The sequence below is a fragment of the Mirounga leonina genome, unplaced genomic scaffold (assembly GCF_011800145.1).
Source record: "Mirounga leonina isolate KUSES-001 unplaced genomic scaffold, KU_Mleo_1.0 Mir_481, whole genome shotgun sequence".
Taxonomy (NCBI): domain Eukaryota; kingdom Metazoa; phylum Chordata; class Mammalia; order Carnivora; family Phocidae; genus Mirounga; species Mirounga leonina.
In genome coordinates, this window is record NW_023270773.1 from 2002450 (window position 1) to 2015926 (window position 13477).

At 49.0% G+C, this 13477-nt stretch overlaps 1 protein-coding gene across 1 annotated transcript; it reads left to right on the forward strand.

Moving 5' to 3' along the window:
• Nucleotides 1-1780: 1780 nt before the first annotated feature.
• Nucleotides 1781-12284, forward strand: LOC117999745 (proline-rich receptor-like protein kinase PERK8). Its single transcript, XM_034989085.1, has 6 exons — nucleotides 1781-2170; nucleotides 2488-2611; nucleotides 4807-5021; nucleotides 5657-5727; nucleotides 5983-6087; nucleotides 12052-12284. Exons 2-6 carry the CDS (start codon nucleotides 2536-2538, stop codon nucleotides 12224-12226), a joined length of 642 nt encoding a protein of 213 aa, XP_034844976.1. The 5' UTR covers nucleotides 1781-2170; nucleotides 2488-2535; the 3' UTR covers nucleotides 12227-12284.
• The last annotated feature ends 1193 nt before the right edge of the window (nucleotides 12285-13477 follow it).

Consider the following 13477-nt stretch of genomic DNA (forward strand, 5'->3'; position numbering starts at 1 on the left):
CCACTAGCTGGAGACCCTCATACAGCTGTCTCTGGCCCTTGCTGGGGGATGCTTGTGAACTCAGGGCTTTGCTCATATGTTCCCTCCTAGGGAAAGCCTTTCCTGGGCTCCACAGCATCCAATATCCCTCCAGCAGAGCCTGTTAGATTGAAATTTCTCATTGTGGCTGAAGTCCTCATTACACTGGGAGCCCTGAGGGCAGGGACAATGTCCCTTTTTATATCTCTCTTGGCAGTGCCTGGCACAGAGGAGGGGGCCAATACAACTTTAAAAAATACAAATAAGTACATATAGTGTGAAGTATTATTAGCATAACATGGTGGGGGGGATTAATTAGGGGTCTGTTTGACCCCTCAGAGGATTTGTGCTGTATATAAAGGCAAATACTATATATTTCAAAGTAAAGTCTTTTTTTTTTTTAAGATTTTTATTTATTTATTTGACAGAGACCCAGCTAGAGAGGGAACACAAGCAGGGGGAGTGGGAGAGAAGCACACAGCATCAGGAAGTAGAATGAAGATTTGAACCCATGTGTATCATATCTGTTTGCACCCCTAGGCTAAAATTTTTTTTCCTCCTTGATTGTTTCCATCTTGCTCTCTGACCTCAAAGCAGGAGGAAGTGAGGGCCTACGCTGGGAGAGGGTTGGTGGTTTGGCAGTGGGAGGTGAAAAATCTCTTTTGACTTCTCAGATACACTCCATGGATCTCAGGTTGATCGGGGTGAATGGGTGTGGAGGGCGACAGAGAGGAAGCAATCCAGGGTGGACCCCCTTATCAATCAATGTGGCTGCGGTGGTTGGTGGTGACATCGCTGATCAAGTAGGAAGGGAGAAGAGAAGCAGGTTTGGGGTTGGGAGGGAAGAAGCTGTATGCCAAACTGGATATGTTCAGCATGAGACGCCCAAGAAACAACCCCAGCCGAAACTTGGATGTGGTTCTGGAATTCAAGGGAGGTCTGAGCCTGAGACGCAGGTTAGAGTTAGTTAAGTCAGCTCTGAGTTGGGACCAAGAAGTGGGGTAAGATCGTCCCAGATGGTACCCTGAAGATGAGGCCTTCTGAAATGCATAAGGAGCAGCTGGAGATGCTCGTGAAGAGGAAACCGCGAGTACAGAGCAAAGGAGTGGTTATACAGGGGAAGAGAAGACAGAAGCTGAGGAGGGTTGGGTTTGATACTGGAGAGTAAATCAGGAGAGGAAGAGTGAAGTCTGGGACTAGAGGAGTTAGGGACTGAGTGAAGCCCTTGGGGTGTTGTCTACAGACCGCGAGGAGGGAGGGCGAGCACACGGAATGGGGAGGGGAGAGAGCCTTAAAGAAGTTTGAAGAGGGGCGCCTGGGTGGCTCAGTTGCTTAAGCGACTGCCTTCGGCTCAGGTCATGATCCTGGAGTCCGGGATCGAGTCCCACATCGGGCTCCCTGCTCAGCAGGGAGTCTGCTTCTCCCTCTCATGCTCTCTCTCGCAAATAAATAAAATCTTAAAAAAAAAAAAAAAAAGAAGTTTAAAGAGTATGGCTGCTGACCATGTTCTCTGCGTGGTCATAGCCGGCTCCCCCATTAAGGCCTGCAACACGCTAGCGCGACGGGGCCTCCGCGGTGCGCGGCAGCGTTTGCCCCGTCAGCGTTTGCCCCGTCGAAGGCTCCAGAGCGCATGCCCAGAGCGGTGGGCATTGTCACGTGCGGCCGCCTCGCGCGGATTGGCCCCCCGCCCGCGAGCTCCGGGGGGATTGGCTAGAGCGGTCGGGGCGGTGGCGGCGGCACGCCGAGGGAGGCTGCGTCGGCGCGGCGGCTGTGGGGCAGAGAGCAGGTGCGTCCTCGCGGTGCCCGCCCCGCAGCCCACGGCGACCCAGTCCCTGGCCCTCGGGACCTGCCCCTGTCCCCCGACCCGAGGCGGGTGGGGGTCGGCGCGCCTGGAGCCTCGGTGGCCCGGCCCCGACGGCCGTTCCGCCCCCAGGCCACCCAGGCCCGCCCGCAGCCGCTCAGGGATGGAGGTCCTGGACGAGTTCGACAGCGAGTTCCCCCAGAGTGTGACCTTCTGCCAGCTCATCTCCGAGGAGGACTTCGAGAGGCAGGCGGCCACCTACACGGAGCGCGCGCTGCGCCGCCTCTTCCGCAGCATCGACCGCAACCCCGCGCTGGCCGAGAGGGTGGTGCGCAAGGGCAAGCTGGCCGAGTACGAGGGGCGCGGGCTCCTCTCCTTCCTCTGGGTGCGAGCGGGCCGGCGGGGCTGCAACGGGGGAGGCGGGGTGGGGACCACGGGGGCGGGTGCTCACACGGCTCCAGCTCGCTGTCCTCTGGGGCGGGGCTGTGAGGATAGGCGATTGGGGGCGGGGTGGGGCGGGGGTTGGGGGTGGAGGGAGCCTTCGGGCCTAGCTGGAGCTGCAGAGTAGGGTTCGTCCAGAAGCCCCAGGCGGCCCAGCTTGGACAGTGCAGCCGGCGGGCGTCTCACCTGTCTGGCTTCCTCCTGCCTTGCCTGTCCCCTTGTCGTAGGCAAAGTTCTTCTGTGCGGTTCAGGGGGAGCTGAATTGTTGCAACAGCATGGGTGCCCTGGAGATGCACCAGCGCCTGGAGCAGCTGAAGAGGAGCATTCACCGCGTGCACCTCTACTCTCAGGGTGAGGCTCAGCCTCTGCCAGGCTCCAGTGCCCAGCAAACCTGACTCAGGTTCCCTTATCCCTGGTTCTGTGCTTGGCACTTTTTTTTTTTTTTTAATTTGGTGTTTATTTTTAAAGTATTTTGAAAACGAACATATACAAAACTGGAGGCTGCAGTGAACACCCAAGTACCGGTCACCCTTCAGTTTCAGCACCTATCCCCATCTTGCCATGCTTGCTTCACTCTACTACCCCGTTCCCTTTTTCTGGAGCATTTTGGGGGGAAATCTCAGACATCATTGTATTCTTGGATCCTTTAGAATGCTGTTTTATATATTTAAAAAAGACATTTTGTAATCACAATGTTACCTAGATATTATTGACAACAATTTTTTTTAAGATTTATTTATGTATTTATTTGTTTGACAGAGCGTGCTCACAGAAGCACAGGGAGGGGTAGAGGGAGAGAGAGAAGCAGGCTCCCCACAGATCAGGGAGCCTGATGTGGGACTCGATCTCAGGACCCTGAGACCACCACCTGAGCCGAAGGCAGATGCTTAACTGACTGAGTCACCCAGGCGCCCGACGACAATTTTTTTAAAAGATTTTTTATTTATTTATTGAGAGAGATAGTGATAGAGAGAGAGCATGAGAGGGGGAGAGTCAGAGGGAGAAGCAGACTCCCCGCTGAGCAGGGAGCCCGATGCGGGACTCGATCCCGGGACTCCAGGATCATGACCTGAGCCAAAGGCAGTCGCCTAAACAACTGAGCCACCCAGGCACCCATGACAACAATTTCTTAATATCAGCTGATACTTGGTTTGGATGTTAGGTCCTTTGAGGTTCCTTTTCACTAGGATGGCCATATACTTCGAGTCCACATTGGCACACTTGTGAGAGTGAAATGGAAGGGGGCCACACTAGTGACCACGTAGGGATGGCAAGTGAGGGATGGCCACGTCTGTTGAAGTCCCTTTGAGGTGGGATGCTCTCACCTTACTCCCCCATGCCATCACCTTGAAGAACTGTGATGTCCTTTGGGGCGTTGCACTCAATGGGTTTATATCTGTTGTTAGGGCCCCCCTGGTGCCGTTTGTCTTGTCCCCTGCTCCCTGTATTTCTTGGATAGTTGCTCTAAAGCCTTATGTTAGATGTGGGTTCAGTTCTTTTGGTGCATTTGTCTTCAGTGATACCCTAGCTAGTGGTGGAGCAGCTTTCTTCATTGTATCAGGAGGCTTGGCTCACCTGGGGGTCCCACTTTCCATGATGCTGAGTGTGAGTGTTCCACATCACCATTGCATCTGAAGGACCCCCAGCATGTGTAGCTCTTACACAGCCTCCCAAGGTAGTGTCTGTGCTATTAAACTCATTTTACAGAAGAGGACATAGAGGCCCAGGGAGGGTAGCCAACGATATGACAACAGTGTCACGTAGTAAGTAGTAGAGTCTAGACTTGAACTCAGGTATGGGTTGCTCTAGGGCTCGGGCTCTTAGCCTCCAGGTCAGTGCTCCCTGGTGGTAGTGATTGTCATTCTAGATGAGCGCTTTTAATGGGCTGTATGAGGCACTTGTTCATACCCGCTTTGCTGGTGTCCAGTAGAAATAGCCAGACTCATCAAATATAGGAAGAAAACCTAATGTGGAAAGAGGAGAGGGGGCAGGCCCCAGAGTCCTGCTACTCAAAGATTCTCTCCCTGAGCCCACTTCTGTAAGACCTCCTACAGAAGAGTTTCCTTACAGAGGAAAGGGCCTTTGCATACCCCCAGGATGGCCCTGGGGTTGGGTGTCGTTGGTGAACTCCCCGTCCAGGGCCTGGATACCCCAGGAAGGTGCTGGCTGACTTAGGAGCTTGGGGTAGGTGGCTGACTGACATGTCTGGGACAAGCCCAGCCCTCCTTGGTGGTGATACTCATGTTACTTCCTCTGAAATTCTGGCCTTGAAGTCAGACAGTTGGGGTATGGGTCCTTCCTGGGCCTCGTACACTCAGAGCTTCCCTTTCTCCTTGTAAGAGAGAGACAAAAATAGCCTTTCCTCGTGGGGTAGTTGTGGGGTCGGTGAGCTGGTACATGTTGGTGCCTGTCAGCCGTGGCTCCAGGCACTCTTATGTGGTGCCCTTTGGGGGAGGAACCTTGTGAAGAACCTGCACCATTGTTTGGCCTCGACGCTACCCTGTTCTGGCCATGGGGTAGGCACTCATTGGTCCCTTTTGTCACAGATGCCAAGAAGAAGAGAAGAAAGCCAAAGCTGAAGAAACCAGAACCCGTCCTCTTGCAAGACCACTCAACTTCCCCATGCCTGCCACCAGCCCTGCTGCCACCTCCACCGCTGCCGTCACCTGCCACCACCATGGCCTCCGTGGTGGCCCCATCACCCCCTGTCTACACCATGCCTCGGGTCTTTGGCCCCTTCCCTCCGCTGCCCAGCAAGTCGGTCAGTGAGCTCATCCCCCAGTCCGCATGGTCCCAGGAGCGGCAGCCCCTACCCCTCTGCTCAGAACCACCCCAGCGGCTTCCCCGGGCCCATGGCAGTGACTGTCAGAACTTTGTTTTTAAGCGGCAGAATGCTCTCTGGAGGCAAAGTCTTGGGTAGAATGTTGATGGATAAAGCAGATAAAAGGGGGTCTGCTCTGGTTGAAGGGTTGGAGGCACGGAGTTTCACCTGCTTGGCCTCAGCTGAGCAAGGCAGCTGCCAAAACATGGGGCAGAATCCTGGGGTGCCCAAAGGACAGGTGGAGAAGCATGGCCTGCCCCCCAACATCTCTAGCCCCACGCCTGCCCCGCTTCGTGGCTGGTGGTCTCCTTGTCTCTGCAGTGCCTTCCTAACCACATGCCTCTCCTGTCCCCTCCTCCTGCACTCTCATGCCAGTCAGCCCCCAGTCCTCTCTCAGCTCCCAGCCCCCATCCCATCCTCGTCCCTAACACCAAGCTTGAGGTGGGCGCTAAGGATGACCCTGATGTATTTGCTGAATGAGTGATAGTCACATAGTTTCCCTAGTTCTTGTGTAAGGTGTTTTTCTTCCCAGTGGGCCCCCAGACTTGTCCTAAGATTTTCTTTGTTTCCTGCAGATGGAGAACTTGGAGGTTGCAAGGTCAGAAGTGAAATTGAACTGGCCTGGCCTGTCATCGAACCCAAAGAGGTGGAAGGAATTGATTCTAGGCTTAGGGCAAATGAAAAGAGAGCATTTTAGGGAGCACATTGTGTGCCACGCTTGGTTCCCAATTTTTCCCCACCTTGTTGTCAATCCTCACCACAATCCTGAGGGGTGGTTATTCCCATTGTACAGGGATGGAGTCAAGGCTCAGAGGTCTGCTCCGTGCCCGGGAGTCCCTGTGGGAGGGCCTGCCGGGGAGGAGCCCAGAGCTGATGTTTCCCTCTCTCTCCGGTCTTGCAGACACATGGTTGATCTGACCCCCTTGGTCCTCAACCCCGGAGGCTTCCATTTCTCGTACCTGGCTGGAAACAGTGCACACAAGCTCCGTTGCCCTGGCTTCCCCTGGTAAGCACGCCTCTGGGCCTATCTGGGGTGGGACATCGTCCTGGCTTACCTGGCATGATGGCATCATGCCAGTGTGCACGAGGGCTAGAAAAATGTTCTGTATGATGGTCCTTCGCATTTCATGAAAGGACCCTAATGTAATCGGGTGCTGGAAAAGTTGCTCCCCATTCCTAGTGTTTGTAAATGCTGAGAGTTGGAAACAAGCAGCTCAGAGACCCATTAGAAAGGGAACAATTCCATCAACTGTGGGTAGCCCTAAGGTTTATACACATGTGTTTTGCAAAGCAGGGATTTACTGAATAGGTGGTTTGTTTGCTTGTTTGTTTTAATCACCTGTTTTTGCCATTTATGGTGGTGTTATTTCCTATGTCATTCCATGGAGTGTTATTTCAAAGTATGTATTTAGACTGGCTACTTCATTGCATCAGATAATTTTTTTTTAATAGCTTTTTTTTTTTAAAGATTTTATTTATTTATTTGAGACAGAGAGAATGAGAGAGAGAGAGCACATGAGAGGGGGGAGGGTCAGAGGCAGAAGCAGGCTCCCTGCCGAGCAGGGAGCCCGATGCGGGACTCGATCCAGGGACTCCAGGATCATGACCTGAGCCGAAGGCAGTCGCCTAACCAACTGGGCCACCCAGGCGCCCTTTGATAGCTATTTTAAAAAATATATTTATTTATTTGACAGAGAGAGAGACACAACGAGAGAGGGAACACAAGCAGGGGGAGTGGGAGAGGGAGAAGCAGGCTTCCCGCCGAGCCTGATGTGGGGCTCGATCCCAGGACCCTGGGATCATGACCCAAGCCGAAGGCGGACGCTTAATGACTGAGCCACCCAGGTGCCCCTAAATAGCTATTTTTTAGAGGAGTTTTAGATTCACAGCAAACTGAGAAAGTGCTGAGAGTTTCCATGTCCCCCTCCCCGCTACACAGGCACAGACTCCCCCACTATCAACATGCCCCACCTTACAGTTGGTGAACCTACATTGACACATCATTATCACCCAGAGTCCATATGTTTGGGCTCACTCTTGGCGTTGTACATTCTATGGGCTTGGACAAATTTATAATGACAGGTATCCACTATTGTAGTGTCCTACAGAACAATTTCATTGCCTTCAAAATCCTCTATGCTCCAGCTGTTCATCTATCCCTCTCCCCTAACGCCCGACTACCACTGATCTTTTTACTGTGTCCATAATTTGACCTTTTCCAGGATGTTATATGCTTGGAATCCTATAGTATATAGCCATTCGAGATTGGCTTCTTTCACTTACGGTTCCTCCATGTCTTTTCATGGCTGGCTAGTTCCTTTTTAGCACTGAGTAACTGGGTATACTGTAGTTTATTTATCCATCCACCTACTGAAGGACATCTTGGTTGCTTCCAAGTTTTGGTAATTTTGAATAAAGCTGCTATATAAACATCTACATGCAGGTTTTTGTGGACATAAGTTTTCAACTCTCTTACCAAGAAGCATGATTGCTGGATTATATGGTGATAATATGTTTAGTTTTAAAGAAACTACCAAAGTGGTTGTACCATTATGTATTCCCACTACCAATGAGTGAGAATGTAAATGACTTATGTGTAAGAAACCTACACAGTTCTGTAAAGATGATTCTAAATTTAGTTGATGGAAAGTATATTCACGAAGACACCCAAAGTGTAAGCGAACCTTTAAAAATGTTTTTGGCTTCCTTAGTAATGAAAGATGTACACGTTAAGGTTACTAAGATTTATGCTCTATACCTATCAAAAAGCCCCAAGTAAAGAGAATCCTGTGCTATCAAGGCTTTAGGAGGAGACTCATTTTAGCTGTGAAAATACTATAAATTGGCTTTGTCCTTTTAAAAATTCTCTTATTGAGATAATTTGCATAGCATCATATGAATTCACCCATTTAGTGTTCACTTTAGTGCCTTTTATGTATTCACATTTGTGCAGCCATCACCACAGTCCAATTTTAGAATATTTCCATTGTGTCAAAAAGAAGAGAGTGAAAAGACAACCCATAGACAACCCACAAAAAAACCCATTCCAAAAAATGGGCACAGGACTTGAATAGACATTTCTTCAAAGAAGGCATACAAATGGCCAATAAACACAGGAAAAGATGCTCCCCGTCATTAGGCATCAGGGAAATGCAAATGAACACCACAGTGAAATACCACGTCACACCCACTAGGATGGCTCTCATCGTAGAGACAGACGATGACAAGTGTTGATGAGCATGTGGAGAAATTGGAACTCTAGTGTGTGGCCGGTGGGAATGTAAAATGGTGCAGCCATCATGGCAAAAAGGTTTGGTGGTTCCCCAAAATGTTAAACATAGGATTACCATACGACCCGGTAATTCTCCTCCCAGGTATATGGCTGAAAGAACTGAAGTAGAGACTCAAACAGATGCTTGCACGTGAATGTTCATAGCACCAGTTTCACAGTGGCCAAAAGGAGAAGACAACCCAAGTGTATCCAAGATGAACAAAATGTGACCTAGCCATGTAATAGAATGTTGAAACAAGTGAAAGAAGCCAGCACGAAAGGACAAATTATTGTATGGTTCCTGTTACATAGAATATCTAGAATAGGCAGAGTCCTAAAGACAAAGTAGATGAGAGGTTACCAGGAACTGGGAGAAGGGAGTGAGTTGCTTAATTGTACAGTTTGTTTGGGGTGATAAAAAAGTTCTGGAAATAGATAGCGGTGATGGTCACAGGATATTGTGAATGTATGTAATGCCACTGAATTGTACACATAGAAATGGTTAAAATGGTAAATGTTATGTATATTTTACTACAATTAAAAAAAAAAAGAAAGAAACCCTAGCACCACTTAGCTGTCACCCCCAGGTCCTCCACCCCCAGCCCTAGGCAGCGATTAACTTACTTTCTCTGTGGATTTGTCTGTTCTGGACATTTCATATAAATGAAACCATACAATAACATGGTCTTTCGTGACTGCCTTCTTTCATTTAGCATAATGTTTGCAAGGTTCATCCATGTCATAGCATGTGTTACTGCTGAATTTCCTGGCAGAATAATTTATTTTTATTTATTTATTTTTAAAGATTTTATTTATTTATTTTGGAGTGAGAGCGAGGGCACTCCTGTGAGTGGTGGTGGGTGGGGAGAGGGAGAAGGAGAGAGAATCTCAAGCAGACTCTGTATTTAGCACAGAGCCCAACGCATGGCTCGATCTCACAACGCTGAGATCACGACCTGAGCCCAAACCAAGAGTCGGATGCTTAACTGACTGACCCACCCAGGCGCCTCCAGAATGATTTACTTTTTATTATTTTTTTTAAAGATTTTATTTTTATTTATTTGACAGAGAGAGGCACAGCGAGAACAGGAACACAAGCAGGGGGAGCAGGAGAGGGAGAAGCAGGCTTCCTGCAGAGCAGGGAGCCCAATGTGGGACTCGATCCCAGGACCCTGGGATCATGACCTGAGCCGAAGGCAGACGCTTAACGACTGAGCCACCCAGGCGCCCTTATTTACTTTTTATTTTTAAAATTTTTAATTTAAATTTGGGTTAGTTAACATGAATTTCCTGTTTTTTAAATTTCTTTTTTTTTTTTTTAAGATTTTATTTATTTGACAGAGAGAGACACAGCGAGAGAGGGAACATAAGCAGGGGGAGTGGGAGAGGGAGAGCAGGTTTTCCCGCGGAGCAGGGAGCCCTATGCGGGGCTCGATCCCAGGACCCTGAGATCATGACCTGAGCCGAAGGCAGAAGCTTAACGACTGAGCCACCCAGGAGCCCCTTAAATTTCTTTTTTAAGACTTAAAATTTTTTAGAGCAGTTTTAGGTTCACAGCAAAAGTGATAGGAAAGTACAGAGAGTTCCCATACGCCCCCTACACCCCCACGTGCACAGCCTCCCTCATTATCAACATCCCCTCCAGAGTGATGCGTGTGTTCACAACTGATGAGCCTGCACTCATACATCCTAGTCGCCCAAAAGTCCATCGTTTACATCAGGGTTCCCTTTTGGTGCTGTACATTCTATGGGTTGACTTTCTTTTTATGGCTGAACGGTATTCCATTGTATGGATATATTGCATTTTCTCTATTCATGAGTCGATGGACATTTGGGCTGTTTCCATTTTTTTGGCTCTTGTGAATAATACTGTTAGGAACATTTGTGGCCAGGTATCTGTGAGGACATAGTTTTCAGTTTTCTTGGGTATACCCTTAAGAGTGGAATTGCTGGGTCATATGGTAAGTCTGTATCTTGAGGAACTGCCGAAGACACAAGTCCCTCATCAGACACAGGATCTGCAAACATTTCCCCCCACTGTGTGGGTGGTTTTCTCACTTTTTCAGTGGTGTCTTTTGAGGCACAAAAGTATAAGGTTAGTCCTTTTGAAAGGCAGTTTATCAGAACATCAGGAGCCATAGACGTTTTCAAATTCTTTGCTCTGGTTTTTTGTTTTTTTTTAAGATTTTATTTATTTATTTGAGAGAGAGAGAGCACAAGTAGGGGGAGCAGCAGAGGGAGAGGGAGAAGCAGGGGAAGTGGGAGAGGGAGAAGCAGGCTCCCCGCCGAGCAGAGAGCCCGATTCGGGACTCCATCCCAGGACCCCGGGATCATGCCCTGAGCCGAAGGCAGACGCTTAACGACCGAGCCACCCAGGTGCCCCTAGGCATAGTTTTATAAGGGTGTGATTCAATTAGACAATGTCATTTCTTTTATCTTGCCTTTGTCACTTACCATGGTGGCCATGGGGACTGGTCCACTTCTTGATGGTCTTTTGAAGCTGAGCTTCGTTGGCTGCATAATAAATATCCTGTGCATGTAGGGCTATCACTTAACTCCACAGGCTTCCACGAACACATGAGGTGCTTCTAGTTGTCTTCTCTACGAGTATAGTTAGTGCTGGGATTAAAGTCTTTATGTGCGAAGCTGTTCCTGAACTTCAGATGAATTTCCTGAAGCGGAATTATGAGGGAAATGGTCTGAACAGTTTTCAAAACGACTCTTTTTTCAGATTCTAAAAAATATGTATTTACTGTAGATAATTTGAAAACCGCACACAAAGGAGAGGAAAAGCCATACCAAATCACTCTTACGCCCACTGCCAGAAATAACCAGCACTAGCATATATTTGTCTTTTCCCTGTGGAAACACGTCTATACACATATGGTAGTCTGTCACCTAACTGGGAGTGTCCCGTTAGGCAGCTTTGTAGCCAGCTCTGGAATGCGTTACTCCTCGGGTCTTTAGAAATATACTTAAGTTCACCAATAATAATAGATGCAAAATGCTCCATTGTATGGATGGAATATTTCCTCAACCATTCTTGCTCGTTGAAACATTGCACTGATGGGGACAATTTTAGGCTCTTGTTACGTATTGCTTTCTGAGTGAGCTGTGTTCTCATGATGCTATCATCAAAAGTGGGTTATTTTTCATTGGCTTTAAAAAGTTTACAAAAGCAGGACATGTTCTCTGGGAAAAAGTTCACAATAGAGAAATGAATACGTGTAATATAAGAGGCTCCTGCTTCTAGGAGTCCCACTGCTAAGAGTTTCACGTGTACCCTTCTAACACACACACACAAATACACTGGTTAATTCTGTAACCAAAACAGGATTATATATTGCATGTACTTCCCAGCAGCTTGCTGTTTTCCACTACTGTGCCATTGGGGCATCTTTATTTGTTGGGATATACAGACCTACCTCAGCCCTTCAACAGCTGCAGAACCACCTGCCACATGGCACCTGTGGTTCCTTTAGCCATTCCCTGAGGAGCATCTAGGTTGTTTCCAGGTCTTCACAATCACAAACATTGCTGCAGTGAACAGCCTGGAACAACCATCTATGGAAGAGAGTTCTGGAAGTAGAAATGTATTGCAAGCCATCCCACAGCCTGAAGTGTTGTCATGTGTACTTCTGGTGGCTCTTTGTGCCAGTATCCCACCTCACGGACGTGTCTTGGCTGTCTCCTGCACAGGACCTCGGCTTGTAGTGGTCCCCCCAATGCTGAGGAGACACCACTCCCTCCTGTGAAGGCCTCCATCTTCACCCCGCCTGTCTTGCTCAAGTTCCAGCCTGTGCCAAGACCCAAAGATGACTCTGAGAACGACCCTAGCAGCACAGAGCCTGAGCCCCACAAGAGGGGCCCATAACCTCTCCCCTACAGAAGGTGGCTAAAGGAATGAATAAAGTTCCCGCGGAGGTGCCTTATTTGCGCTGGGCTCCCTAGAGGCTGTACAATCCCATGGGCTTCCTCCAGTCGAAAGAGGTGTTCAGGCTAGTGCAAGCCTGAGTTCCCCCTCAGCCTGAGCCTGCATACAGTAATTGGTCAGGTCAGTGCTACTGTGAAGTCCCCTCGCTTGCACTCTAACATGGGAATTCAGCCATGGTACTTTTTTTTTTTTTTTAAAGATTTATTTGAGAGACAGAGAGCGAGAGAGAGCATGAGTAGGGAGGAGAGGGAGAAGCAGGCTCCCCGCTGAGCAGGGAGCCCTATGCGGGGCTCGATCCCAGGACCCTGGGATTATGACCTGAGCCGAAGGCAGCCGCTCAACCAACTGAGCCACCCAGGTGCCCCAGCCATGGCGGTGTGAAAGAGAAATGAGTGATGAGACAGTGCTGCCCTTCCCTACAGTGTCTGTGGCCCCTTTAGGCTTCACTTGACCCCACTGAGTTGCAAGTCTACCATTTTTTCCTGCACTTGGCCCCTAAACTCAAGCCTTATCCTGGTGTGGGTTTAGAAACAGTGATCTGTTCCCACCCTGAAGGAAAATAAGCTGGTGTCTTAGTTTCCAACTTGGCACCTCCGTAAGGAGTTTCAGAGACAGTGACTCCTCTCACACACCAACCTGAGAATCAAACCTGCATGTGAGATGTGAGTCCTCACAGAATACTTGGGGACTGCTGGACATTAGCAGATATTCATTGAACCCTTGTGTATGCCTCACACCTTGCTTGGGACTGGAGATAATAAACCAAGTGGTTGGGGTCCCTGCTCTTAAGGAGCTCACATCCTATCCTCATGTGTGTGTGTGTAACCAGTGCATAGATCTAATTAACAGGGTTATAAGTTGTGGTAAGTCCTGTGGGAGCTGAGTTGGGCATGTATGTGGTGGGCTGTCAGGGAAGGCGTCTCTGAGGAGATGACCTTTATATTGAAACCTAGAAAATTAGAAGGAGGCAGCCACGAAATGAGAAAGGACAAGGACAACTGGCTTTGGGTGATTGGCTAGTGGTACAGTTGACTAGTAGGGGGTACAGGGGGGATGGAGAATTCTGTTTTGACCAGATACGTTAAATTTGAGATCAGTGGTACCTAAGTAGAGGTCAGGAATCTGGAGTGTTGGCCGTTTAATGATGAGAATCAAGGGATACAAGTGGTATTTAAAGCCACGAGCCTGGGT

What these genes read in the sequence shown, in the direction of transcription:
- LOC117999745 (XM_034989085.1), top strand. Translation starts at nt 2,536, where the DNA reads ATGGGTGCCCTGGAGATGCACCAGCGCCTGGAGCAGCTGAAGAGGAGC. An exon ending in CGTGCACCTCTACTCTCAGG is followed by an intron (nt 2,612 to 4,806) that starts GTGAGGCTCAGC and finishes CTTTTGTCACAG; the next exon opens with ATGCCAAGAAGAAGAGAAGA. An exon ending in CTGTCATCGAACCCAAAGAG is followed by an intron (nt 5,728 to 5,982) that starts GTGGAAGGAATT and finishes CCGGTCTTGCAG; the next exon opens with ACACATGGTTGATCTGACCC.